The 27520-nt window shown below is 39.8% G+C and overlaps 1 protein-coding gene across 1 annotated transcript in view; it reads left to right on the plus strand.

Moving 5' to 3' along the window:
- Window positions 1-18938, plus strand: part of LOC126191300 (uncharacterized) — a 144540-nt gene extending 125602 nt beyond the window's left edge. Inside the window, exons 3-6 of the mRNA XM_049932128.1 lie at window positions 2818-2931; window positions 8615-9027; window positions 11306-11500; window positions 15578-18938. Coding sequence (XP_049788085.1) covers window positions 2818-2931; window positions 8615-9027; window positions 11306-11500; window positions 15578-16352 — 1497 coding nt within the window. The 3' untranslated portion in view covers window positions 16353-18938. The remainder of the gene's footprint in view (window positions 1-2817; window positions 2932-8614; window positions 9028-11305; window positions 11501-15577) is intronic.
- The last annotated feature ends 8582 nt before the right edge of the window (window positions 18939-27520 follow it).

Consider the following 27520-nt stretch of genomic DNA (forward strand, 5'->3'; position numbering starts at 1 on the left):
TCGAATCCTGCCTCGGGCATGGATGTGTGTGATGTCCTTAGGTTAGTTAGGTTTAAGTAGTTCCAAGTTCTAGGGGACTGATGACCTCAGAAGTGTGCTCAGAGCCATTTGAACCATTTTTGAATCATTAGCTACTCTAACGTGTCACCTCACAAAACAAAAGCCAGTAAATATCACAGAGATAGAACAACAATACCGAAGAAATGAAAGTGTTTACGGTAGAAAAGGGTGACTAGGTCGGGAGACTACTGAATCATAAGGTAAAGAAGATTAGATGTTATCACAGTGGCAGTCCCGGAAGGAATCGAATGCGGCACATTCCAGGAAGTGAAAGCCTTTCCGAGGTAAATATTGTAAGGCAGCAAATTTTCGGGCAGTTCTTTGACAAACTCGGAATGTGAAACTTCGATTCTGGACCAGAAAAATCGATGGAAATATTTCTTCCTCCGAGAGCCCTGCATTAGGATGCAGAAGTGCCATTATATTGGCGAACGAGGAAGACAATCTGTGACTGTAACATTTCAATATACGGAACATATCGCATGTTGTATAAAATAAGATGACTAGTTACATGATGCCGGCTGCGATCACTGGATTTGGAGCACGAACTCGAATTGGAATGTACGGAGAAAGAAATCGACCCTGAACTTGTGGAAGGAATTACACTCACATTCGTGGTAAGTGGTTCAGGAAAGTCGTGGAAAACCCAAATGTGGGAAACCCTTTCCTCTTAGACAGTAAATCAGTGTAGTAAGAAAAAGTTATTAGAATTGTGACGAACATGGAGAATGTCTGCCATTACTCTTGGTACTTTATGCACTTACACGTTCGTTAATCTTTTGGCTCAGAACAGGTGATTTGTATGATAATTTGCTTGTTGTTGTTTGACAGATTCGAAACCAAGTTCAGCAGTCATTATTTCAGTTGTTCTCAAGGGTATCTGTGTGTTTTCTGTATGGTTCGATTTCCATCACTTATTTGAAGTGCACCTCAACATGTGGGGTGAATCGATATACTCATGCATTTGGAATTATTTGCCACTGTGAAGCTCCATTCAGTTCTTGGAGTAGCAAACGATATCATCGCGCGAGTTTCAATCTTCCGATATGAAAGGTGGGAGTCATTCAAAGGCAGGGGACAATGCGGGTCATTTGCTGTTCTGCATCTTATTCTTGATGTAAACCATCAGATAACGAGAACTAATTACAAAATACGCGAGCGCTCACGTATCATAACAGCTGCCACCACCTATCAAGTCCCTTGTACTGTTGCAAGCCGCCTCGCCGCTCAAAGTGTTGCGCACTCCTTTGACACAGAGGGACCGCCTTTGATTCTTTCAGTGGCCATACTAGGTTCTGGGCGTCGGCCAGATAGCGAGATCAAAGGCGCTTACGAGTTCAGGCAAATAGCTCACCGACCCCTCCGTCGTGTTCCATTGATATCGATAAAACTGTGGTCACCCGCTGGGGCTCCTCCGCCCATTCATGTAGCTCGCTGCCGAGTCCAGCGCTGCCAAGCGGCGGGAAGGCGAACCGGAGGCAGCGGCGTGACCTTGGCGGGCGGTCGTCGTTTGTGTATGCAAGGCCGGCGACTTTTATTTGACGGAGCGGCGGCGGTCGCTTTGAAGAATCACTGTGTTGCCAAACATAAACATCAGTTCCTCGAATTCTAATGCCTGCTGCGTTCTCCATTACCTCTGAACGTATTTCCCTTATTTCTGCCTACTGATGTGCCTTGTCACTTACCCTAGATTGCAAAACGCTTCCTACGAGGGCAAGATTTTTTTTTTATAGAAAGGGTAGTGGGAGTCTTTTTTGGGTCAAAAAGTTCTGATCATTGGACTTTAAACAACTTTTTGTCTTTAGGTGATGCCACCCCTGACTTGCGATTCTAGAAGGTCGACTAAAACTCGTCTACGTCTGTCACAGCCTACGCTTTGTAGTCATAACGCTTTCCAGCACCAAATTATTTTATATGTAAGGATAGATGGGCCCTCGGATGTGAAATGTGGTGTATAAAGTACCGGTTCCAACAATTTTTACTTCAGATCCCTTACATTTTCGTATTGCAAAAACAACTTCGGGGGCAAATTCTAATGAACAAATTCTTTCCCCATAATACATAGTCACTTGTTTCAGATGGAGTGTCTGAAACAATGCTTGAAATCAAGTATATGTGAACAAGGATTTGCCAATCATCTACGATCTACATTTTTCAAGTGTACTCACCATTATGTAGAGCCGCACGAATTTCAGCAATCTGAGTTTGGTTCATTACGAAGCTTGATCTCTTCTTTTAAATGCTCTGGTCGCTAAGAAAATTGTATTCGTTCCACTGATGGTAACGTCTCTCTTCTTATCCTCCTTTCCATGTCTTACATAATTAATCCAATAGTATCGATGGTTTAGCTAACACAAATTTCCAAGAATAATTTTAATGGTCAAACTATAAATTTTTCAAGTAAGTATAATTATATATTATCACCAAAACTTAATGCAGGACTGTGCACACTCCAGTTTTGATAATATGGCAGAATTAAATATTTTTCTGCCTGTGGCTCATTAATCTCGTTTATATAGTCAGAGGAACTTAAGAACAATATTAGTTCAGTATTTTTAAAAAGGAAAGAAGTTTTTGTCAGGGGCAAGATTTATAATTTGTAGTAATTGGGTTCGATTCGAAAAATATTGGCAATTACTTATCGCTGCTATGCGCCTCACTCATGTAATAATTCGAGTTTATAACATAAATTATTGGCTTTATTATATCTCAAAAAGTCGTCGCCAGTATAACAGCTGATTTTCATTGTCCCCACAGGAGTTCGAGTGTGACGTTTCCGTTGAGGGTGGCGTCGATGCAGGGGGACAAGAACGACAAGAATTTTCCTTCACGCTGTACGATTTTGATGGTCACGGGAAGATCACCAAAGATGTAAGTAAATCAGTCTTGCAATGAACGGGGCTCAATCAGTTTCAAAAAAGTTATTGTGTGATTAGTTTTTGTTCAATGGAAGTAGAATTCAGGTTTAGAAATTAGTCTTCCCGTTGTTAACACTTTTACCAAATACATAGGTGATTATTTCGAAATAGTGACTTATTATTGCTTGGGTGTTAGCATTGCAACTGTGTTTTTTTTTTAATTTAGAGGACAAATCCATCGAATTTAATTATGTTAGGCAATTTAGTTGCAACAGTTTGGTGATGAATCGGGACCAGAAGGAATATCTTGTGATCTTGAAATTTCCGCTTGCTTAGCAGCAGCAATCCGTCACTTAAATGAATTCACTACAACAAAGGAAAAGCACGCAATATTCGTTTCAGACTGCCATACTGCACCTATGGCTCGTGATAGGTAAGAGTGCCATCAGAGGGGAATTTTGCAACTTATGTAAGCTTCCCCACTCCCTCCCCCTTGCCGCGCCACCACCTCCTCCACCCCCATCACCACCACCCTCCGCCTCTTGTCCTACATTTCAAGGCGATGTTTCCGGCGCAGATTTAACTAACGTAATAAGATTCTACTTATTCAGAAAGGAGAACTGACGTATACAGGTAAACAGGGGAAAGGGGAAAGTTAAAAGCTGTGACCATGTACCTAGTACCCTATTCATATCCCTGTTTCACTTCAAATGCAATTTTAATTTAAAGTATCAGTTGTAGATGGCAGATTTATGTTCAGAAAAGTCACGCGCGTCATCATAAAGTCACTGTTTTTATTTGGTTAGCAAGAAATCTCAATCAAAGTTGTGTTCAGGCTCGCAGTCTTTATTGTTTTCAAAATACAACTTTCGCTAAAGGCAATCACGCTAGAATGTTCCCATATTATTTTTATAGAAGCTGTCTCACTGTACATCTTGATTTAAATACGTACCATTAAACGAACGCAGGGTATTTACTTTCAATTAATATATAACGTGTCGTCGTGTCTTACTATTTAGACACTATTGTTAACCTTAAAATTTAACTTAATCTTAATCACAATATCTTCTCGTGTAATATTAATTTTCTTTATTTTCATGGTGTTTCTCAGCTTTGCTCATCATCTACACCTTACCACAATTTCTTCTCCCGTAATAATTTTCCTTCTTTCCATTATGTTTCTCGCCTTTACTCATCTTGTACATATCGCAGTAGCTACTCGCGTAATTTTAATAATTTCCTTTCTCTTCGTGATGTTTTTTAGCTTTACTCATCACCTACATTATTCTCTCATTTCGTACGTCACCGCTCAATGGCAATTATCACGTCAACTCCACTTCTCGACTCATTACTCACGACGACTCCAAACTGACTACAAGAATAAAAACATTCACGCTTGAAAAAACGGAACATTATCTAAAAATTGTATTGCCCATTCAATATCTGTCCGGTTACCAAAAAACCCGGTTCCGGTGAATACGGTACACACTTGGATTTCCACCAATGCTAGAATGTTCCCATGTTTCCTTCAGGGAACTCCATCAGCTGCCAGGTTTTCAGTTTCCTCCCAGTTCTTGTCCATGCAGTAAAGAATCCCTTGCAAAATTTTGTTTTCGTGTGTTACGAGGTACTCCTTCTGTATCCACCCGTTTGTTTCCCAGACAATGCTGGTTTGGGGACTTTCACCTTTCATGTGTAGAATATTTTCCACAAATTTCAGTCTTCTTAGCTATGATTTTGTGCAGGTTTCTTAGGCCATTCCTTCCCGGCACTTCATCATGTGAGACGTGGTCGCAGTAACTGATCATTAAAGTTCACCCCAAGCATCGTTGGTAGTAAACATTGAGCTTGTGTGCTGATTTTACTAGTATTTTCCAGGTCACACATGCGTATATGGTCATCGGGAGAATGATAGAGGAGTACGGCCGAAGCTTTGTGCATATACTTACAGTCTAATTGCCACATGGATCGCATTCGTTGGAGAAATTCTGCTCTTGATATCTGCACATACGGTCGACACCTTGTAGTACCTATGCTTTGAATAGATACAGTTCCACTTCTTTCTTTCATCTATATGATGCCAAATCCGATCTTGAATCCATCACTCTTTCTGTGCTCCTCCACGTCGCCTAACTGTCTCTTCAGCATGTATATCTACAGAATCCTTGAATTCAAACCATTGCGTTTCAGCGTTATCAGGTAGATCCTGAGGTGCCTGGAACCGAATTTTAAAGCTAATTACAATTGAATTTTTTTACTTCCTTGTCTTTTCGCTTTGTCACATCAAACGGTCGCGTAGGTTCTCGGCGTTGCACCGATATGAACTTTCAAGTCCTCTAGGCCCAGGAAATGGTCTGATACAGCATCTGCAGCACGGATATCTCGCAAAGATGTCTTATGTCGGCTATTTGTACAAACGTAATCAACTTCATTTAGAGTGTTTCCATCAAGCGATCGCCAGGTCTTCTTGTGTCTTATTCTAAGTTGAAAGAAACTGTTGTCTTTATAGAGCCCGTGACGGCTGCACAATATTTCGAAACGTTCACCGTTAACATTCGTGCGTGGTGCTGTCGCAAAGGGTCCAACAACATGTTGAAAGTTATTACGGTCATTGCTAAGTAGCGCATTCTTGTCATCTATAAGAAGTATAAGATCATATTGAGTAAGGAATTCGTATCACCAACAAGAGGTGTAAGATCATGACTGGTTTTCGTTAGATATATCGTGCAACTGCTCATAAAAAGTTTCCTTGTCTTCGTCGTTTGACTCCTTCCGTTGGTGCACAGACCTGCACAATAGTTGGCCTAATGTGAACAGAAAGATAGCATGTAGCGACGATTCGATCATTAACTGGATTCCATCCATTTACAACCTTAGCAGCTTTTTGACTAAGTGCTAGTCCAACACTATGCACCTACTGATCATTGTGCGCTGAGCACAAACGACTGTTTTACTATGGGTGACCATTTGATCGCTGCTCATCCTACGAACATCACAAAGACACATTATGTCTAGTTTATGAAGAACGAATTCATGGCGTAAGTCTACAAGCTGGCCTGATTGATTTAAGAATCGCACGTTCCCAGTTCCAATATGTGTGATATTTTTTTGCAAGAAACATTCCATTCCATTTATCAATACCTGTAAACCAAGTCGCGTCATTCTTGGACTTTTCAAGTCTCTGTTACCGAGATTTAGATTTACTCTCGAGTTCAGAACTGTAAGGTTACGATCGCTGAATTTTTCTTGTTGTTTCTGTAGCGGTATAAAGTTTAACGGGGTTGGGTTGCTAACCTCACGGTCCAACCTTCTTCCCTTCTCACCAGGGCTTGGGACTGGTAGTTACGTACCTATCCATGCAGTGAATTCATCATGTCCGAACTGCTGAAGTTGTCGGTGAAACTTGTCCGACTGAACATGTTTGAACTTTGCCATTACCACAGTTGCGTTGTAAACAAACACCGCCACAAAAATCCAACGCGGCCCCATAAGTGACGTTCACAGCCACTGGTGAAGTATATGAAATGTATTCGCAATTGCGAATATGGACAACCATCAGCTGTATAATGTAATGACGACAATGAAAATTTGTGCCGGACCGGGACTCGAACCCGAATTTGCCGCATATCGCGAGTGGTCGCCTTACCATGAGGTTTTCGAGCATGTCTCACAGACTGATCCAAACTTTCATATGTCGTCAACCATGTGTCCACAACTTGTTCTCGTGCATCTATTATGTACATTCCGATACAGGGGGACATTTTTAAAGTCGCTTGCCCAGTGGCGGCGGATAAATATGATATTGCAGTGCCTGTGTTACGCCGAATTACGATGCAATGTTCCTTCAGATACGCATGCAACATTGTCCTCGTGAAGAACGTCGCCGCTGCCACTGCCGCAATGGCCCACACTAACTGGCCATTTCGGACGCTGTTACACGTAACTTGAATTCATCCTCCAAATTTGCACTGTTTTGAATCACATTGAAACAAGATTTCAAAAATATCTTTGACTCTTAATCACGTGTTACACAGTTTCAATTTGCCTTTGCGAGTGTTTGACCGACACATATTCGTTCGTCATATTGAATGAACTGTTGTTTTACCCAACATCATGTGGCGAACTGTTCGTTCGTGGGTATTTCAAGGAGTACCCAAGTTATGTAACGCACGTACAATAGCGCTATGGGGCTTGAAGATATTTCTCGAAGAAACGTCAATTCGTACTCCGTTTCGTTTTAAAAGCAAATTAAAATCCCTTTTAGGCGGTATCTCCTTTTATTCCGGAGACGCATTTTTAAATAGACCCATTTCCACCTTTTATTTTTACACAATGTGATCACAATTAATATTTTTCCCGGATTGCCGGTTTTGGCTTATTATAGCCATCATCAGAGATCAGAACCAATAACGAAAAATAGAAAATTAAGTACTCCATAATTTCTGTAATGAAGTAATGGTACAAAATCGTACATAATTCATTAGTATGTTATTACACAGCGACTCCGGACAACGGCCCGCCATGTGGTTTGGAATCTTGGTCTGAATATGATTTATTATAACCGAAACCGGCTGCTTCCAGTAGAAGGAAAATAAATAGGATTTGGATTATGATTTTTTGTTTTTATACGGAGTGCAGTTGCGCAAGTTGCAACATTCTTATAATTCATCATGTTTTAGCAGAAAACCATTCATACACAAATTTAAGAGGAGTGCATAGACCTATCCATGCATTTAATATACATTCATTACTTCAAACACTACTTGATCATATATAGACAAAGGAACCCTAAGCCACCTGTTTTCATGGCACAAATGTGCCTTCGTCTGAGTGACATCGACACACAGCCATTACATCTTTCTGTCTCTATCTATCTTTCTGTCTGTATCTATTAACCGTATGTTTTTTTTATCACCACCATACATGTATGAAACAGTATTAATCGCATTACTAGCGGTTTGCGGTTTTGAGATTCTAAGACACTTCAAGTATAGATTCATGAGGACCCAGTGACTAAATTTCAATGTACATTATTTATTAGATCTGAAGATGACCACATATTGATGGGAACTAGCCATATTATAAAAATAAATGTGCAACTGATGTGGCAAATTAAACAATTAATTTTAAATGTGAACACCGTTGCGGAATCTCTCGGCTATATTGAAAATGTATAATGAAATTGGTGAACATATAACTGTATTTTCATCTAGGTAGTATATTTCTTTAAATTTGTAGTTTTTCTGCCGTCTCAGTTGTACATTTATTTTCGTAATATGCCTAATCTCGATTAATATTTGATCATCTTCAGATCTTAAAAACTAAAATAAAGTAGAAAAGTATCACAGATCTGTAACACTTTTCTACGTATTTTAGAGTAATAGAAAATAGATACTTAGTTTTTGTTTTGTTTTATTTATTAGATGATGAAGATGACCAAATATTAATGGAAACTAGCCATATTATAAAACATAAATGTGCAACTGATATGGCAAAATAAACGATTAATTTTAAATGTCAACACAGCTGCGGAATCTCTCGGCAATAGGGAAAATATATTTGTTAACGGCTTGTAACGATTTGCAGATTAGCGGAATACTGCAGATTAAATACACGGAAAACGTAGATGTTAAGGTGAACCGACATCTTGCCTCCGTGTTGTTTTTTCTGAGACGGTCTACCTTGTGTTAACACAGGACATAGCGGGCCTCGTGACAACAATATACGAGACACTGGGCTCCTCCATCAAAGTTCCTCACTACGGCAGCAAGACGATCAAGGTGAAGCTGACGGTGTCCCCGGACCAGCGCAAGAGCGCGGAGCAGCAGCAGCAACACAACCAGCCGCAGCCGCAGGCGAGCGGTCGCAAGCTGAAGCGCGACCTCAACGTGACTATCCGCGAGTCGCGGCAGGCGGGGCCCGCGACGCGCCGTAAGCGCGCCGAGACGGCGGCGCCCGCGCCCGCGGCGCCGCCCCACAGCTGCAGCAGCGGCTCCGCCACCGCCCCCGGCAGCGAGAACAACGACGACGGCGCCGCCGACATCTCGGAAGACGATGACGAGGACGAGGGCACTCGCCAGCACCCGTCCCCGCGGGTCGCGGTTGACAGGTGAGGCTGCTCTGGATTTTCATATCTTTCACTTCCACGGAGGATCATAATAACAAAGTGACTGACGCTCAACTTCTTTATATCGCAACTATCGCAGCGTCAGCCAACTTCAAGCTGCGACTATACTGAGCGCAATAGTTTCGCGAGACCAGTCTCGCGTAGTTTGAAGAAGGTCCCCACCGCGAAACGTGTCAGGCGAGGTCGCTGCGCTGTGAGCCAAGCACCTGTTGGTGTTTTGAGTGTGAAACAAAGTGCTCCGCTTCTCTTGTTTGCAGCAGCCGGAGGTACGACAGAGCATGACGGCACGATTGTCTCGCTCAAATTGACGGGCTCGCCCTTTTTTTTCGCGCTGTTTCACGCCTTGCAGAATAGCTTTGCAAATTGTTTCGTGAGGCAAGTCTCGCATAATGTTAACACACCCCTCGAATGACCTAGCTATCTCCTCGTGTTCAGTTCACATTCTCAGGCCCCGATTACTATAGTTGGCTGCAGATGACAATGGCAGCTGGAAACACAAATGCTGACCAAGTGATGTGACACAGTGGTTAGCACACTGGACTCACATTTGGGAGGACGGCGTGTCAAAGCCACGTCCTCCCATCCATAATTTCCCCAAATATCTCCAGGCAAATGCTGGGGTGGTTCCTTTGAAAGGGCCTGACTTATTTCCTTCTGCACCCTCGACACAATCCAAGTGCATCTCCCATCTATAATGACCACAATGTCGATGGGATGTAAACCCACTGTTCCTTCCTTCTTTTAAAACAATGTGCACTTATTTTTGTGCCCTAGTTTTGTATTTTATGCAACGAAATTTGTGTAGCTAGCGCCATAATAGAAAAGTGATAAAGGCCAATATGATGCTGACATTATGCCACAGCCATGTAAGGTGTTTGGGTAATGGTGAACTGACAACAGGACCGCCTTTGGTACCAGTCAGTCACTTTTTTAATGTGGTTCAGGCACAGAGATTAATGTGGCTGGGTACTAATGTGGAGGTATCAGATTTGATTCCTGGTTGCCACCTCAGATTTTTTCAACTTTCCTCTCAGACTTATCAGGCCAAATGAGAAGCTGCAGTCTGGGGAGGATAACTGAGAGCAACATGTGTCCCAAAAGTGTTGCAAGCTGCTCTTTGGGATTCAGGTTAGGAGAATGACCTGGTCACATTATCTTTTGAATTCTTTTTTGGTCGAGGAATTCAGTCGCAAGATATGCCCTGTCCAGTGAAACAGTGTCATTTTGTAAGGCAAAATGATCATCTATTGCCATAGCATGAGGAAAGACTTGCAAGTCTCTGTGCACAAATTAGCTATCCCTCACACAGATACTCTCTCTCACAAAGGTAAAGACACATTTCCCACAGATGCTTTGACTTTTTGAGAAATTAAGACTGTTCTGCTGTAACTTTTTTAGGTGATTCAGGACTTATCCATGAAACATTGGTGTGACTATTTCTTTGTGTGCTTTATCACAAACAATGGTTGTCAACACTTGTCAGTGGCCTTTGACTATTAGCTGAAGGGTCAGGATGCCGTAGTTCTAGGCAGAAGTCGCTACAGTGTATGAGTAACAGAAGAGTTACTACGTAACAGTATTGCCATCTCATCTGAGCTTAAGCTACCGCCAATCTACTTGTGGTCCTTGAGTGTATTCTGGTAAAAGTGCCACAACACTACTTGGGCAGTAAGACTATCTGAGCTGTCTTAGTTCATGAACACAGTACCAATGCTACCACATGCACATTTCTGAAGTATTCCAATGTCAGGAGTGATTGGCAGCATTACTTACTGTCTTCATTCATGCCACAGTACAAACTATCACCCATTTTAAAACTGTGCTGTTGTCTGTTATATTCAGATGCAGGAGCAGTTTGCAGTGTTGTCCATTAATATTTAGTTCTGTTAAGAATCACTGTACTAAAAGATACTCAACTTATGTTAGTTACTTTATATTATCATGAGTTACCACATCTTGTGACATTTTCCCTAATTTATGGAAACCAGAATAAATTTTCACATGGCTATATTAGTGGAATGAAATTAGTTAAAGGAGTGCTAATGGGTATCCATGTTTAATGTACTCATGCGTCAACATCCTTATATGAATTGCATGTAATCATTGTGCATCAGTATAGAAATCCCTTCAAAAGTTGGAAGACACAACTATAGGCATATTTCTGATTATGTCTCCCACACCTACATATGAACTAATAAACCCATCGTAAATGTGCCTTATCACCTCAGAATCTACAATAATTTCTATGTGTATGTTTCAGTGCAAGGCTTCGGAACCGCAGGTATCAGCAGCATGTAGCTTCCCGATACCGCCAGCAGCACAGCACATATTGTGCAGATAGCAGCGTTCTGCGGCAGCGCACCAAGAAACGCTCTGGCTCACTGCAAAGAGAGGAGCTCCTTCAAATCATCCAGGCCAATATGGACAAGAATAACCTCGGTTTCCAAACCTCCAGGTACTTTATTAGTTTGAGTCATCATTAGTTATTAATTATACAACGTAGTACATTCCAGACACATAATTTTCTCTAAACAAATGTATTGTACTTGTAAACACACACACACACACACACACACACACACACACACACACAAACTTAGCTCACTGGACAACAAATGAGATGCTCAGCCCACATAGATAAAAAGTAGTGGGTTCTGTATGTTTACCACCAGTAAGAATTTACAGAAAGCACAAATCAGAAATTCATAATACAGATATGGTTTGGCCATATGTATTTGTGTTTTCACCTTACCCTATGTAGTTGTTGCACGGCTGTGACTGTTTAGTAGAAAGTGAATTGGACAGTTCTTCACCTTAACAATTTAAAGAAAAAATAGAAGAAACATAAAGCTTACAAATTTTGTTGACATATTTAAACTGTGAAGCTTTCATCCTGTGGACAATAATGCCTAAGGCACAAGTTCTGCATGAAAAAGGTAGAAAAATATGAATTCAAAATAGTCCACAGAGGCATGGAAAATAAGTGAATTAACCACATGGGATGTTATATGAGACTGAAGATCACAATTCTAATTGAATAGGTACTGGATATTCAAATGAATTTTCATGCAACTTGTACCTTTAGAGTGAATATTAAATACCAGTACTAAAAAATTATCTAATCATTAGATCCTTTTCTGCCAGATGAGTCAGCAAAAATATGGTAACATTATGCACATCTTGTTGATCTCTTTACTGAGTAGCCAAATATGAATTTCAAGAATCCACTGTTAAGTGTTATATACTCCCCCACCCCTTCCCCCCTCCACATCTCCCTATTAATAAAGTTCTATCTGGTTACTTGTGGCTAAAAAAATTTGATTTCGCCAGAATTTGAAACAAATGCTTTACCTTTGTAATAGTACTACAAAATGCAAATTAGTCATTTCTTCATCTCTCATAATGAATCTACAGTAATATTATGATATGCATGTATAAACACCATCTTCTGCTGTCTCACATGTCTAGCTTTGCTTATTCTCTATTATTTCATGCAATTAAAGTCTCAGAGTGCATGGTCCTCTTGCATTTCTGCTCCCAGTTCTAGTGAGATGTATTGCTGATGTGGAATACACACCAAAGAGCAAATTCACACTTATCACATACTGCCAGAGGTGAACATGTTACAAAACAACTCAACTGAATCCTACACCAATAGATTTGTAGTGTTACACCTACCCGTGTCACCATCAAGCACCTTATATTAAAATTTAAGGTCATTATCTTATGGCTTTATTTGGCATTAAGCTGTAAAAATAAGCATTGTTCACATTCTGATCAGTGAATTAAGTTCCTTGATGAATCACATTAATATCTATGGAGTTATTCACTTTATTCAAGATGCAAAAAATTAAAAATGTTTTTGTGTACTACATAACCATACTCACTATTAGTGCTTTTTATGGAATGTTTCTACAAATGTACGATGAACTATTTGAAATAGTGGTGTTTATACTTATCATTAGTGTCATATCACCCATAGCAGCAGTGGCTTTCAAAATTGATTAATGCGAATGCCAGGGCAATTCCTTTCAAAGATGAGTGACTTCTTTGCCCAACCTTGTGCAAGCTGAGTATGTGCTTTATCTCTCATTATCTCATTGTTGATGAGATGGTAAAATGTGATCTTCCTTTTTTTTACATTTTAATAAAAAAACAAAGACAATCAGCCAGTCTCTCTTAGATTTCAGGCTTATGAACAGAACACATAGGGTACCCGCATTAAACATAATATAAAATGCAACAACTTGAGACATAATTGAGGTAATTATTGGCATTTTGCTTCTACAAGTACAGTAACTCAAAATGTTTTCTGTGTTTGCATGTGTGCATGCATATAACTGCATTGTTCACCTAAACACACATCAGTAGCCACGAGGACTCAACAGCAGAAGGCATCTGTGTGCTTTCTCTCATAGAGTTAAAGTCTGTTACACTAGTACCACTTTGTTTTTGGTGTGAGTATGGACTGCGACGAAGTAATGATATTACTGAAGTGCCGTATTGTGGGAGGTGCATGCACAAAGAAGACAGTTCCCAGGTGGCCTTGGACTACTTATTTCTGTAAGTAAGCAACAAGAAAATATGAACAACAGAAACTTAATCCCTACAAAGAACACAAGAGACTGTCCTGATCAGATAAGAATAATTGTCAGTCTACAAATACAGTTTTATGAAGGTGCAAGAGAAAGCGCACAGTCTGTCACCCTCAATTACTCTCCAAGGTTGGAGTTGGTTGTGGCCACGATTGGTGGTGCACTGGCGTTGTCTTCGTCTGGTAGTGCTGTATTGGTGACTCGTAGCTTACTCAGTGGTAGACTCTGTGTCACAGTCCGCCTCCTTAGCGAAGCAGTAGTGTTACTGCCTACCACGCAGGGGGCCCGGGTTTGATTCCCAGCAGGGGTGTTGTGTGTCCTTTATCATCACTGACTCGCAAGTCACCAAAGTGGCATCAACTAAAAAGGACTTGCAATACGGCGGCTGAACTCTCCCGAAAGGGGCCTCCCGGCCAACAATGCCCTCCGATCATTTCATTCTGTGTCACACACTACTGGACACCTGTAGGTGGCAGTCCTATATAGGCCTTAGGGATACCAGGAAGTGGCCAGTGTCGTGTGACTTCACGGATGCGATATAGTGCCAGCTGTGTCCAGTCATCATGGCACCCTCCATACTGCAGCAGATGGTGCAGTGAAGTTGCACAGTGTCGGCTGCAGGTGTCTGGCACAATGGCAACCCACAGGGCATTGCTGTGTGGTAGGTGTGCTGGAGCATCAGGCACCAGAGGTATACAGTATTCCTCTTCCCTTGTGGAGGGAGATGGCGAAGCCATCTTGAGTCTTGACGACAGCCACAATGGAGGTGACACCCAAGGACATAGTGATTCCTACTTATCTAACAACCAAGAAATGGGACAAGCAGCTTTGTGAAACTGGGATTTGGCTTTTGATGACTGGACAGCACACCAAGTTGCATTTTTAGAGACTACTGTTGAATTAATCCATACGTTCTTCCAGGGGAGCCCTCGTACATCAATCGGACAAGTAGCCAATTGCAGTTACCTTATTCAACAGTACACAATGTTGTCCATAAAAGGTTGTACCTATGGATGTACAACTACAGCTTTGTCACAAAACCAAGCCTGAGAACAGACCATGATTTAAAGCATTTGCAAAGACAATTCTAGCAAAAATGCTCAAAAATGAGGCATTCCTCAATTTCATCTGTTTCTCACATGAGACTACATTCCACTTGTCCGGCATAGTAAACATGCACAACTGCTGCATATGGGAATGGAACCCGCCACTCAATATAGTGACAAGATAGTGAATGTGACACTATGAAAACTAATTGTGGTGTGTTGAAGGACAGGGTTATAGGGCTATTTTTCTTTGTGGAGCCTGCAGTTAATGCAAAAAGTTACATATGCATGTTGGAGCTTTATTGTTGTGCAACAACTTCCTCATGACAGATCTTTCAACAAGGTGTTGCAAGATGCCATTTTACAAATATGGTGTGAGATTTCTTGGACCACGAGTTTCCAGATCACTCGATTGGGAGGGTTAGTCCATTGATTGCTTGATACCCCCAGAAGCCTAGGTTTTTCGGAGAAACAAGTGTACCAGATGCCAGTTTGAGATCTACCAGATCTGCACCAAATCACTTGTGCAGCTATCGCAAATGTTACACCTGCAGTGCTGCAAAACACCTCGAGAGAAGGGGAATACAGATTAGATATCAAGGTTTATTATATGCGTAAAAAAAAATTTGAGTTACTATACTTGTAGAAACATAGTGTCAATAAATATCTCATTTACTCCTCAAGTTATTACATTTTACACTATTATATTATGTTTGACCAGTACAGCCTGTATCTACTATTATAAGTCACACGCACAGTTAGTTTCGGGTTGCCCTACTTAGATATTTTGTAACAGATCAGCTGCTTTGACCATTTCAGTATTCTTTATATAGCATATAACTTTATATTGTCAGTTGTATCTCTCCTCTAATCAACAAAATTGACTTTCAGGAAACAGTGCGACCGAGGTGGCCTGGTTGATATTAGACATGCGCATCACAGGCATAGGCACAAGACTTCTCATCGTGAAGAGGTGCAGCTGCACTACCTTGCCCACAGCCCTGCTCCTAACTGCTATCTAGACTTGGCAGGATTGGAACACAAGTTGCAGCACTGTCACCACGAATGTCGTCACGGTGTGGAGAAATCAGTTCAGCAGCTGCAGCACAGCAGGCAGGGCTGTCACACACGTGGACACCACCGCTCTCGCTCTCACGACTTGGGTCGGTCCGTTCCAGTTGCACCAGTTGGGACATCACCAAACCGGTATCCAACAGCGGCACACTTGCCACCACCGAGGGTCTGTGCGGCTGCTGATGATATCACATCGTCGCCCTTCCATTTTGGGCGGGCACGTTCGAAGTCCCACGAGGACCCGGGACCAGACCGCAGGAAATTGCCACCATTTGTTATGGGACACACATCATCACCTCACCACCTCAAGCATCGAAACAGGGAACAGGATCAGGCCCGTGCCATGGCCCAGGTGGTTCGTTGGCTGGAGCAGGAATTTTCGTCTGGCCTTGGCACTGCTGATAGGTTTGCATCTGGTAACTCTACACAACCACCACCTCCTCCTGAAGGTCCACCATCTGGCCAGCCAGAAGCAGGAAACAATTCTACAGCAGCAGGTGTCTCTTCTGTTGAGAGGCACGAGCACCATCATGTTCATGAGCACATACATCACCATTACCACCACTACAGGGAGACACCTGTCCTTGTCTGATTCTGGCATACGGCTACTACAGTATTTGATCTGGTCTCCCCGTTTCTGTGTCAGTATTTATTGTGTTATCACCCAAAAGCAACATATGTAAAGAATATAGTAATTGTAGTGCAAAAGACAAAGCTGTAATAAAGTGAACTAATATTTTCAGTTTATTCGTGGGTTTTATTGCCAGCTTTGACTGTGACAGAATCAGGTCAACATTTATTTATTTATTACAAGTATGATCTATCTGTTACCTACAAAATATAGAATGATTGTACAGTTCTTAGGCCTACAGCAAAGCAGTGTAATCAAAAACTGACATTATGTTTGTTTAGAGTTACATTCTTGATTGTGCAGCAGATGACAAGTGACTGAAATTCTGTGGCACTGAACTGGACCTTCATTCAGTCATGTCTTTGTATGTCTTATGGTCGTAACCAATTAATTTATTTATTCTAATATTCTGTGAGGTGCTATCTTATTGATTGTGGATAAGGAAATAGTTTATTTTTTCAATCAGTGCTACTGCAATGTAAACTAAAATAATGAATGTAGACTATTACATTTGCAGACTGATTGTAATCTAGAATCTTTTGTGACACTGAAGTAGCTGTGCGGCTGTATCAATAAGGAGTCTGACCAACAGGCTGTGGCAGTGTTGGGTACACAGTCCTTTTCCATTTGTGTTTCACATCAAACATATTCTGAAGTATTGCAGATATAAGAAACATAATTTTCTATCCTGTTCTTGACAGTATTTTCCTCAACACTGAACGTGGCAGTAGAAATATAATTTCTTGATTTAACATGCTCAGAAAGTCAATTGTTGTATCTGTTTTACTAAAATAATAATTACAATTTCTGAAAAATGTAGTAATTTAGTTTTCATTAATGTGAGTTAGAACAAAACAATTTTTTAATATGTGAAGGCAAAAAGATAACTTATGAAACAACAATAAATTAAAGCAAGTATTCATTTATTGATGACTGAAATATTAGTACAATTTAAAAGACAGTAAGGCACAATACCTTGACTCTCAGTAGCATCTTAGGTTTTTATAAACTGTCATGGTCTCTGGTAACAATTTTCAGACATAGACTGTATCAATATATTGAATTAAGGAAGATTTAAAGCAATGAAGTTTCCAAGTAGAGCATAATGACACCAATTTGTCACAGATTTACATAAATTCACACAGATTTTCTTGTCAAATGCGAACATGACTGGATATTGGTCTACAGTGACATCTGCTTCTCTAAGAGAGCACTGTGTGCTGTAGTTTAGGAAGCTGCGTAACATGATATTGATCCAAATGGTATTATACTAGTCTTTAAATGGGCAAAGTACTTATATAATGATATGATCTACTACACATATATTTAATGAGCTACCAAATGAAATGTTATAATTTATTCCCCTTCTTTATAGTCAGAATCTTATGCATATTGTACATAACTATATTCTGTAAATAGTGAATGAATGACTTGTGTATTATGTTTCAAATACAGTGCATTTTTTTTATGTTTGTATGACTTATCTACCTCCACATACTAAAATAATGACCTGTACAATTGTATTTGAATGGAAAATCTTTCATATATTCATTCAAACTGTGTGCAGTTTGGACATTTTAATGAGCCTCAGATTCTGTGAATTTCTGTGGGTATGTTTGTTTCAAATCATACAATATGTAATATTGTATTCAAACTATAAACATTTTATTGCTGTTCTTTGCTTTTCTAATTTTTATGTCTGTTTTAATATATTGTATAGTGTAGATATGACAACTGAACTCGTGTCAAAATATTTATTTTCTGAGTTGTATAATAACTGCCAGTTTTGAGTGTAGAGAGGAGAAATATTGATATTATGTGACTATATTTTTATGATTACTGAAACTGCTCATTAGCATTAATTTTTGTGTTCATTTTCTGTCAAGTTCTCCTAAACAGTATTTCTAAGGGTATCGTCACCACGTTTTTAATTTCTTCCTCCCATTTCAGAGTTCTGTAATATTCTCTAATCACACAAATTACAGACATAACTGTTTCTTGCTCTGTTTGTTTCAACACCACTGTAATACTGTTGTAAATCATACATATTGACATTTAATTACTGAAGTTACCAAGTGAGATTTAATTTCTGGTGTTCCTTAGCAGACAAACAAGGAAACCCAAATATCATATGGTCTTTTACAATTACATGTATCTGTGTTTGCCTCATTAATGTCTTATTGTTATGTATGTGAAAGAGCACACATGAAGAGAAAGAGTTCACAGGTCTGTGATGTTATTTATTTGATTTTAAAGTGAGGGACTGTATTTATTAATTTGTGCATAAAATATGCTTTAAAGTCATTGTGAAGGTCAAATAAAAATGTTGCAAAACAGTAGTTTGTTTAAAATAACACCTTTCTGCTAATATCTTCCATTTGATACACTCAAAATGTCCTAATTTAACAGTGAGATACACTTAGAAATATACTCATACATACTGTAAAACACACTTATGTTGTGAATGAATAATGTGTCAGTACCTACAACAGCAATGTGTATGCCTGACAATATTTCACTGCAATAAATTACTACACTCGCCTATTGTATATGTGTTTCAATTAACTGTCAATACCTGAAGAACCTGTGTTACACAACATGAAAATTATAGAGAGTGCTTTCATCATAACTAAGGAAATTATGGTTAGTAACTATTGTATACCGACTGCAAACTGGAAAACAAAATAAAAATTTGCGATAACAGATTCAGTTTCATTACCATGCCTTAATGTGCAACCTGAGAATTCATTTAACCAATTACATTGCAGTGTAATTTGCTGTTCTACAAATGTCATGTAGTTACACAGATTTTGTATCAGATAGCTTGGACGTGTCCTGTTGTGATTCAGATGTGACTAGAAATATTTTATTCACTTAGTGTGTAAATTGCATTCTATATTATTTGATGAAATCATGAATGCTGATTTGCTCACCTGTGAAGACAATGGTGATTATTACTGTAATTACAGAATCCAGTCTTTTCAATTCTCTCTCTCTCTCTCTCTCTCTCTCTCTCTCTCTCTCTCTCTCTCACACACACACACACACACACACACACACACACACACACACACACACACACACACACACACTGCCCGTATCACTACATTGTGCTGGATAAATACGCTTTGTATTCAGCCAGCTTTGTTAATGTAGCCATTCTCGTGTATGTGTCCAGAAGCTACCAAAAACTCAGTTTCAGCTATGTGGCTGTCAATGATTCAGTGCCTCTGCTTACTCGGTAATTGGTTACCTTTACCTTTACACCTATGTCTGCTTGTGTCTGTGTACGTGCGGATGGATGTGTGTGTGTGTGCGAGTGTATACCTGTCCTTTTTTCCCCCTAAGGTAAGTCTTTCCGCTCCCGGGATTGGAATGACTCCTTACTCCTTACCCTCTCCCTTAAAACCCACATCCTTTCGTCTTTCCCTCTCCTTCCCTCTTTCCTGATGAAGCAACCGTTGGTTGCGAAAGCTTGTATTTTGATAGACACACAAACAAACACAAACATACACACAAAATACCAGCTTTCGCAACCAACGGTTGCTTCATCAGGAAAGAGGGAAGGAGAGGGAAAGACGAAAGGATGTGGGTTTTAAGGGAGAGGGTAAGAAGTCATTCCAATGATGAGCAAGTCTTCCTGTGTAGTTGGGTGCCAAAAAAATATTTTGATAAGTGGAGGAGAAAATTGGTGATTGAAATGTTGTGAGAAGATGCTACTGTAACGAAAAACGCCTTTGTTTTAATGACTGCCATCCCAATTCATGTATCTTGTCTGTAGCACTCTCTCCCCTATTTTGCGATTATACATAATGAGCTTCCTTCTTTTAACTTTTCGATGGCATCCATCAGTCCCATCTGGTGCACAACTCACACTGCACAGCATACTCAAGAAGAGGACATATAAGTGTGGTGTACACTGTCTCTTTAGTATACCTGTTGCACTTTCCAAGTGTTATGCCAATAAACTTCAGTCTCTGGTTTCCTTACCACACAAAATTATGTACTTGATGATTCCAGTTTAATTTATTTAAAATTGTAATCCCTAAGTGTTTTGTTGAAATTTGTCCCTTTAGATTTGTGTAATTTATTGTACAAGCAAAATTTAGCAGACATCTTTTAGATGAATTCACATTTTTCAGTATTTAGAGCCAATTGCCATTTTCTCACCTTACATATATCTTGTTTAAATCATTTTGCAATTGGTTTTGGTCACCCAATGCCTTTACAAGATGGTAAATGACAGCATCATCTGCAAACAGTCAAAGAGGACTGCTCAGATTGTCTCCTATGTCATTTGTGTTGATTGGGTACAGCAGAGGGCCTATAACACTTTCTTGGGGAAAGCCAGATACTACTTCCATTTTACAAAGGGCATTCAAAAAGTTTTGCGCAGTAGTCTCTATTTTTTTAAATTTTTTACATGAGGAGAATGAAATTTTTTGTGAACATACTTGGAACAGTTAACTATAATTGGTAAATAAAAGTGGTTTCTTTTATTTACAACTGAGCCATAATGGACCGTGAACTAGATGTGAGGTTGTGACAACGGTCAGTGTTGGAGTTCCTCTTGAACACAGGCAATGACTCTGTCACATCAATCCACAGGAAGCTGCTCCCTGTTTATGGGGAGGACACAGTGGATTGCAGCAGTATCCAGCGGTGGTTGCAGATGTTTGAAGAAGGTGATTTCTCTCTACTGGACAATCCACAATGCCGTAGACCCTCGCACTCATTCTTCCTCAATGTTTTCATTTCTCTTGTCCATAATCTAGGCACCCAATGCGCACAGACTTTTCTGTACCCTAGTGATTCTACCAGTGATACCACACTACCCAATGACAAACAAGTCATTTCAGCAAGCTGTTGTGTCATCACACATCTGTTATTTTGGATGATTTGATCAATGCTCTCATTCATAACACTCACAGCCGTTGATGGCCTACTGCATCATGGATTGTCCAGTAGAGAGAAATCACCTTCTTTAAACCTCTGCAACCACCGCTGGATACTTCTACAATCCACTGTGTCCTCCCCATAAATAGGGTGCAACTTTCTGTGAATCGATGTGGCAGAGTCGTCAGTGGTCTTGAAGAGGAACTCCATCACCAGCCATTATCGCAACTTGACACCTACTTCACATCCATTATGGCTCACCTGTAAATAAAAGAAAATACTTTTATATACCAATGTATAGCTAAATGTCCCCCCCCCCCCCCCCCCATGAACCATGGACCTTGCCGTTGGTGGGGAGGCTTGCGTGCCTCATCGATACAGATAGCCATACCGTAGGTACAACCACAACGGAGGGGTATCTGTTGAGAGGCCAGACAAACGTGTGGTTCCTGAAGAGGGGCAGCAGCCTTTTCAGTAGTTGCAAGAGCAACAGTCTGGTTGATTGACTGATCTGGCCTTGTAACAATAACCAAAACGGGCTTGCTGTGCTGGTACTGCGAACGGCTGAAAGCAAGGGGAAACTACGGCCGTAATTTTTCCCGAGGGCATGCAGCTTTACTGTATGATTAAATGATGATGGCGTCCTCTTGGGTAAAATATTCCGGAGGTAAAATAGTCCCCCATTCGGATTTCTGGGCGGGGACTACTCAAGAGGATGTCGTTATCAGGAGAAAGAAAACTGGCGTTCTACAGATCGGAGCGTGGAATGTCAGATCCCTTAATCGGGCAGGTAGGTTAGAAAGTTTAAAAAGGGAAATGGATAGGTTAAAGTTAGATATAGTGGGAATTAGTGAAGTTCGGTGACAGGAGGAGCAAGACTTCTGGTCAGGTGACTACAGGGTTATAAACACAAAGTCAAATAGGGGTAATGCAGGAGTAGGTTTAATAATGAATAGGAAAATAGGAATGCCGGTAAGCTACTACAAACAGCATAGTGAACGCATTATTGTGGCCAAGATAGATACGAAGCCCACACCTACTACAGTAGTACAAGTTTATATGCCAACTAGCTCTGCAGATGACGAAGAAACTGAAGAAATGTATGATGAAATAAAAGAAAGTATTCAGATAGTGAAGGGAGACGAAAATTGAATAGTCATGGGTGACTGGAATTCGAGAGTAGGAAAAGGGAGAGAAGGAAACATAGGAGGTGAATATGGATTGGGGCTAAGAAATGAAAGAGGAAGCCGCCTGGTAGAATTTTGCACAGAGCACAACTTAATCATAGCTAACACTTGGTTTAAGAATCATGATAGAAGGTTGTATACATGGAAGAACCCTGGAGATACTAAAAGGTATCAGATAGATTATATAATGGTAAGACAGAGATTTAGGAACCAGGTTTTAAATTGTAAGACATTTCCAGGGGCAGATGTGGACTCTGACCACAATCTATTGGTTATGACCTGTAGATTAAAACTGAAGAAACTGCAAAAAGGTGGGAATAAGGAGATGGGACCTGGATAAACTGAAAGAACCAGAGGTTGTACAGAGTTTCAGGGAGAGCATAAGGGAACAATTGACAGGAATGGGGGAAAGAAATACAGTAGAAGAAGAATGGGTAGCTTAGTCAAGGCAGCAGAGGACCAAGTAGGTAAAAAGATGAGGGCTAGTAAAAATCTTTGGGTAACAGAAGAAATATTGAATTTAATTGATGAAAAGAGAACATATAAAAATGCAGTAAATGAAGCAGGCAAAAAGGAATACAAACGTCTCAAAAATGAGATCGACAGGAAGTGCAAAATGGCTAAGCAGGGATGGCTAGAGGACAAATGTAAGGATGTAGAGGCGTATCTCACGAGGGGTAAGATAGATACTGCCTACAGGAAAATTAAAGAGACCTTTGGAGATAAGAGAACCACTTGTATGAACATCAAGAGCTCAGATGGAAACCCAGTTCTAAGCAAAGAAGGGAAAGCAGAAAGGTGGAAGGAGTATATAGAGGGTCTATACAAGGGCGATGTACTTGAGGACAATATTATGGAAATGGAAGAGGATGTAGATGAAGATGAAATGGGAGATACGATACTGCGTGAAGAGTTTGACAGAGCACTGAAAGACCTGAGTCGAAACAAGGCCCCCGGAGTAGACAACATTCCATTGGAACTACTGACAGCCTTGGGAGAGCCAGTCCTGACAAAACTCTACCATCTGGTGAGCAAGATGTATGAAACAGGCGAAATACCCTCAGACTTAAAGAAGAATATAATAATTCCAATCCCAAAGAAAGCAGGTGTTGACAGATGTGAAAATTACCGAACAATCAGTTTAATAAGCCACAGCTGCAAAATACTAACACGAATTTTTTACAGACGAATGGAAAAACTAGTAGAAGCCGACCTTGGTGAAGATCAGTTTGGATTCCGTAGAAATACTGGAACACGTGAGGCAATACTGACCTTACGACTGATCTTAGAAGAAAGATTAAGGAAAGGCAAACCTACGTTTCTAGCATTTGTAGACTTGGAGAAAGCTTTTGACAATGTTGACTGGAATACTCTCTTTCAAATTCTAAAGGTGGCAGGGGTAAAATACAGGGAGCGAAAGGCTATTTACAATTTGTACAGAAAGCAGATGGCAGTTATAAGAGTCGAGGGACATGAAAGGGAAGCAGTGGTTGGGAAGGGAGTAAGACAGGGTTGTAGCCTCTCCCCGATGTTATTCAATCTGTATATTGAGCAAGCAGTAAAGGAAACAAATGAAAAATTCGGAGTAGGTATTAAAATCCATGGAGAAGAAATAAAAACTTTGAGGTTCGCCAATGACATTGTAATTCTGTCAGAGACAGCAATGGACTTTGAAGAGCAGTTGAACGGAATGGATGGTGTCTTGAAGGGAGGATATAAGATGAACATCAACAAAAACAAAATGAGGATAATGGAATGTAGTCGAATTAAGTCGGGTGATGTTGAGGATATCAGATTAGGAAATGAGACACTTAAAGTAGTAAAGGAGTTTTGCTATTTGGGGAGCAAAATAACTGATGATGGTCGAAGTAGAGAGGATATAAAATGTAGACTGGCAATGGCAAGGAAAGCGTTTCTGAAGAAGAGAAATTTGTTAACATCGAGTATAGATTTAAGTGTCAGGAAGTCATTTCTGAGAGTATTTGTATGGAGTGTAGCCATGTATGGAAGTGAAACATGGACGGTAAATAGTTTGGACAAGAAGAGAATAGAAGCTTTTGAAATGTGGTGCTACAGAAGAATGCTAAAGATTACATGGGTAGATCACATAACTAATGAGAAAGTATTGAATAGGATTGGGGAGAAGAGAAGTTTGTGGCACAACTTGACCAGAAGAAGGGATCGGTTGGTAGGACATGTTCTGAGGCATCAAGGGATCACCAATTTAGTATTAGAGGACAGTGTGGAGGGTAAAAATCGTAGGGGGAGACAAAGAGATGAATACACTAAGCAGATTCAGAAGGATGTAGGTTGCAGTAGGTACTGGGAGATGAAGAAGCTTGCACAGGATAGAGTAGCATGGAGAGCTGCATCAAACCAGTCTCAGGACTGATGACCACAACAACAACAGCTAAATGTTCCAAGTATGTTCACAAAAAATTTCATTCTCCTGCAAAAAATAAAAAAAATTAGAGGTGACTGTGCAAAAATTTTTGCCCTTTGTAGTTAATGACTTTCTGTCAGTTATTATGAACTGTGACCTTTCTCTCAGGAACTCATGAATACAGTCACACAACTGATGTAATACTCAATAGGCATGCAATTTGATTAGAAGTCGCTTGTGAGCAACGGTGTCAAAGGCCTTCTAGAAATCTAAAAATACGGAATCAACTTGACATCCGCTATCGATAGCACTCATTAATTCTTGAGAATAAAGAGCTAGTTGTATTTCACAAGAACAAGATTTTCTGAATTTGTACTGAAAATTTGTCAGTAAATTGTTTTCTTTGAGGTAATTGATAATGTTTGAACATACTGTATGTTCCAAAGTTCTCCTGCAAATCAACATTAGTGATATGGGTCTGTAATTGAGCGGGTTACTCCTGTCTTCTTTCTTGGTTATTGGTATGATGTGTGCAAATTTCTCATTTTCATGTATGGATCCTACAATGAGCGAGCAGTTTTATATGATTGCTGTGTATGAAGCTATTGTATCAGCATACTCTGAAAGAAACTTGATTGGCCTACAATCTGGACCAGTAGCCTTATCCTTTTAAAGTGATTTAAGCTGCTTTGCTACAGTGAGGATATATACTTCTAAGTTACTCAAGTTGGTAGCTGTTTTAGATTTGAATTCTGGAACATTTACTTCATCTTCTTTGGTGAAAGATATGTATACAGTCACTAACTCTTTGAGTTTGGGCACACCATAGTTTACTGGCAAGAGTCTTTTTGTCAAACAGCAATGCAGTGTCACATTAACGATGCTATACATTTCTCCAGTGGCTGAAAGGAATTATGCCTTAGAAAGGTAGTTTGTTTCACCGTCATTTTAATCCATTCATCATCTAAATGAGACTTTACACTCTGCATCAATAGTATGGCCACTGCAGACAGGGTGACAGCATATTATGTTGTAATAGGAGTTCTGCAGACAAACTTAGCTAGAGCACACATTTTTTGTTTCTCTCTGAGCCCTTCACTCTTAGGTACTCAAAAGAATACACATCTTATTCACTAACATTTGTTTGCAGAGAATGCAGTACTTGAGGATTTGTACTGGTTTCTCAGCTAAGTTTATATGTTTTATGGCTGGAAGTGCAGTCAGAAAGTTCACCCAGATGTAGAATTCCTTATCTGCTGAAGTACTTCACGACAGCCCATACTTTTGCATTGCTGACAAGAAATGCATTTCATAAGTAAACCTTGGGGATATGTTCAGTAAAATCAGTAGAACAACCAAGGCTTTCAGTCTGTGTATATTGGAATATAATTGCAGTACTCATTTAAAATGCTACAAAACATTTTTTCTAATGGAAGCCAGAATGTAGCCCCCTACTATTGTGGTAAATTTTAAATGTGGCTGACTAGAAGTGAAAGAGTGTCAGTCAACTCAAACCCTGAGGTAAAACTGTCATCTTTTCCACACCAAGTATTGTTAGATCTATCTTTCTGCAGGTCCTAAATGGTTTATTGACACACAGGTGATTTACCAAAATTATTTGCATTGGTAGACAATTTAGCAAGATGAAATACCAGTGACAGTCACATGATTTCATCATTAGGGCCTGTTGCTAGGCAGATAATTTAGAGCTCATCAGCTTTGGCACACCGAGAGGCATGCAACTACTGTCAAAATTACGTGAAAACTTCATAATAAAAGAGCAGCTAATGAAAACCTTCTGCTCCCATGTTCTGTTTCTTCTGTTCCCACATTCTGTTTCATTTTTGGTGCCTTTAGAGACCTGGTTTATAAATTACATAAATATCATAATTACAGTGAATAATTGAAATGGACAACAAATAAAGATTGGCATTTAGTACTTCAATATATTTCTAGTCAATTTTCATAGGTTATCACAACAACACAAATTTATCTCTTCAAAGTTTTCAGAGGATCCTGGGACTATTACTGCTAACAGTGCATCTTCAGAATGAAAAATGCGCATTTACAAAACACCTAGAACAGGGAACTCTGAAGTGCTTTCATATTATAAAAAGCACCATAAAATATCAATAGTAGTTTTAAATTGTCCAGGATATGCAAATTTTATTAGAAACTGACATCGTGCAATGTTTCTGTTAATGGGATGGGAATGGGAACATCATAATGGTTCATCTCCAGCCGTAATTATTAATAATTATTTTTTAAAAGTAGATGAGAAACTCAGTTCATGATGTTTGGAGCAACAGAACAGCACATTGAAGAAACAAAACCGAAAATATATTGAAATAACACAATCTTACATATCGCAATGTAAAATAAAGAAAATTATTATGACTCTCAAAAGCAAAAGTTCATTGGAGTTGTTGATATCTCCAATGAGATACTTAAAGTTTGTGGCTATTATACATATAGTTTTAAGTCACACATTATACATTATTTCATTCAGGTTTTTTTCCCACAAATATTAAAGTATGGTATTGTTAGGCTTCTTCAGGGCTTTAGTTCAGCTGGTACTCACTGGCATTTATACAACTGCGCAAATAGAAAGAGTATCACAAGTTCTAAAACCTGCAGATCTATGGTGGTATGGCCCGACTCTT

The sequence above is a fragment of the Schistocerca cancellata genome, chromosome 6 (genome assembly GCF_023864275.1).
Source record: "Schistocerca cancellata isolate TAMUIC-IGC-003103 chromosome 6, iqSchCanc2.1, whole genome shotgun sequence".
NCBI classification, from domain to species: domain Eukaryota; kingdom Metazoa; phylum Arthropoda; class Insecta; order Orthoptera; family Acrididae; genus Schistocerca; species Schistocerca cancellata.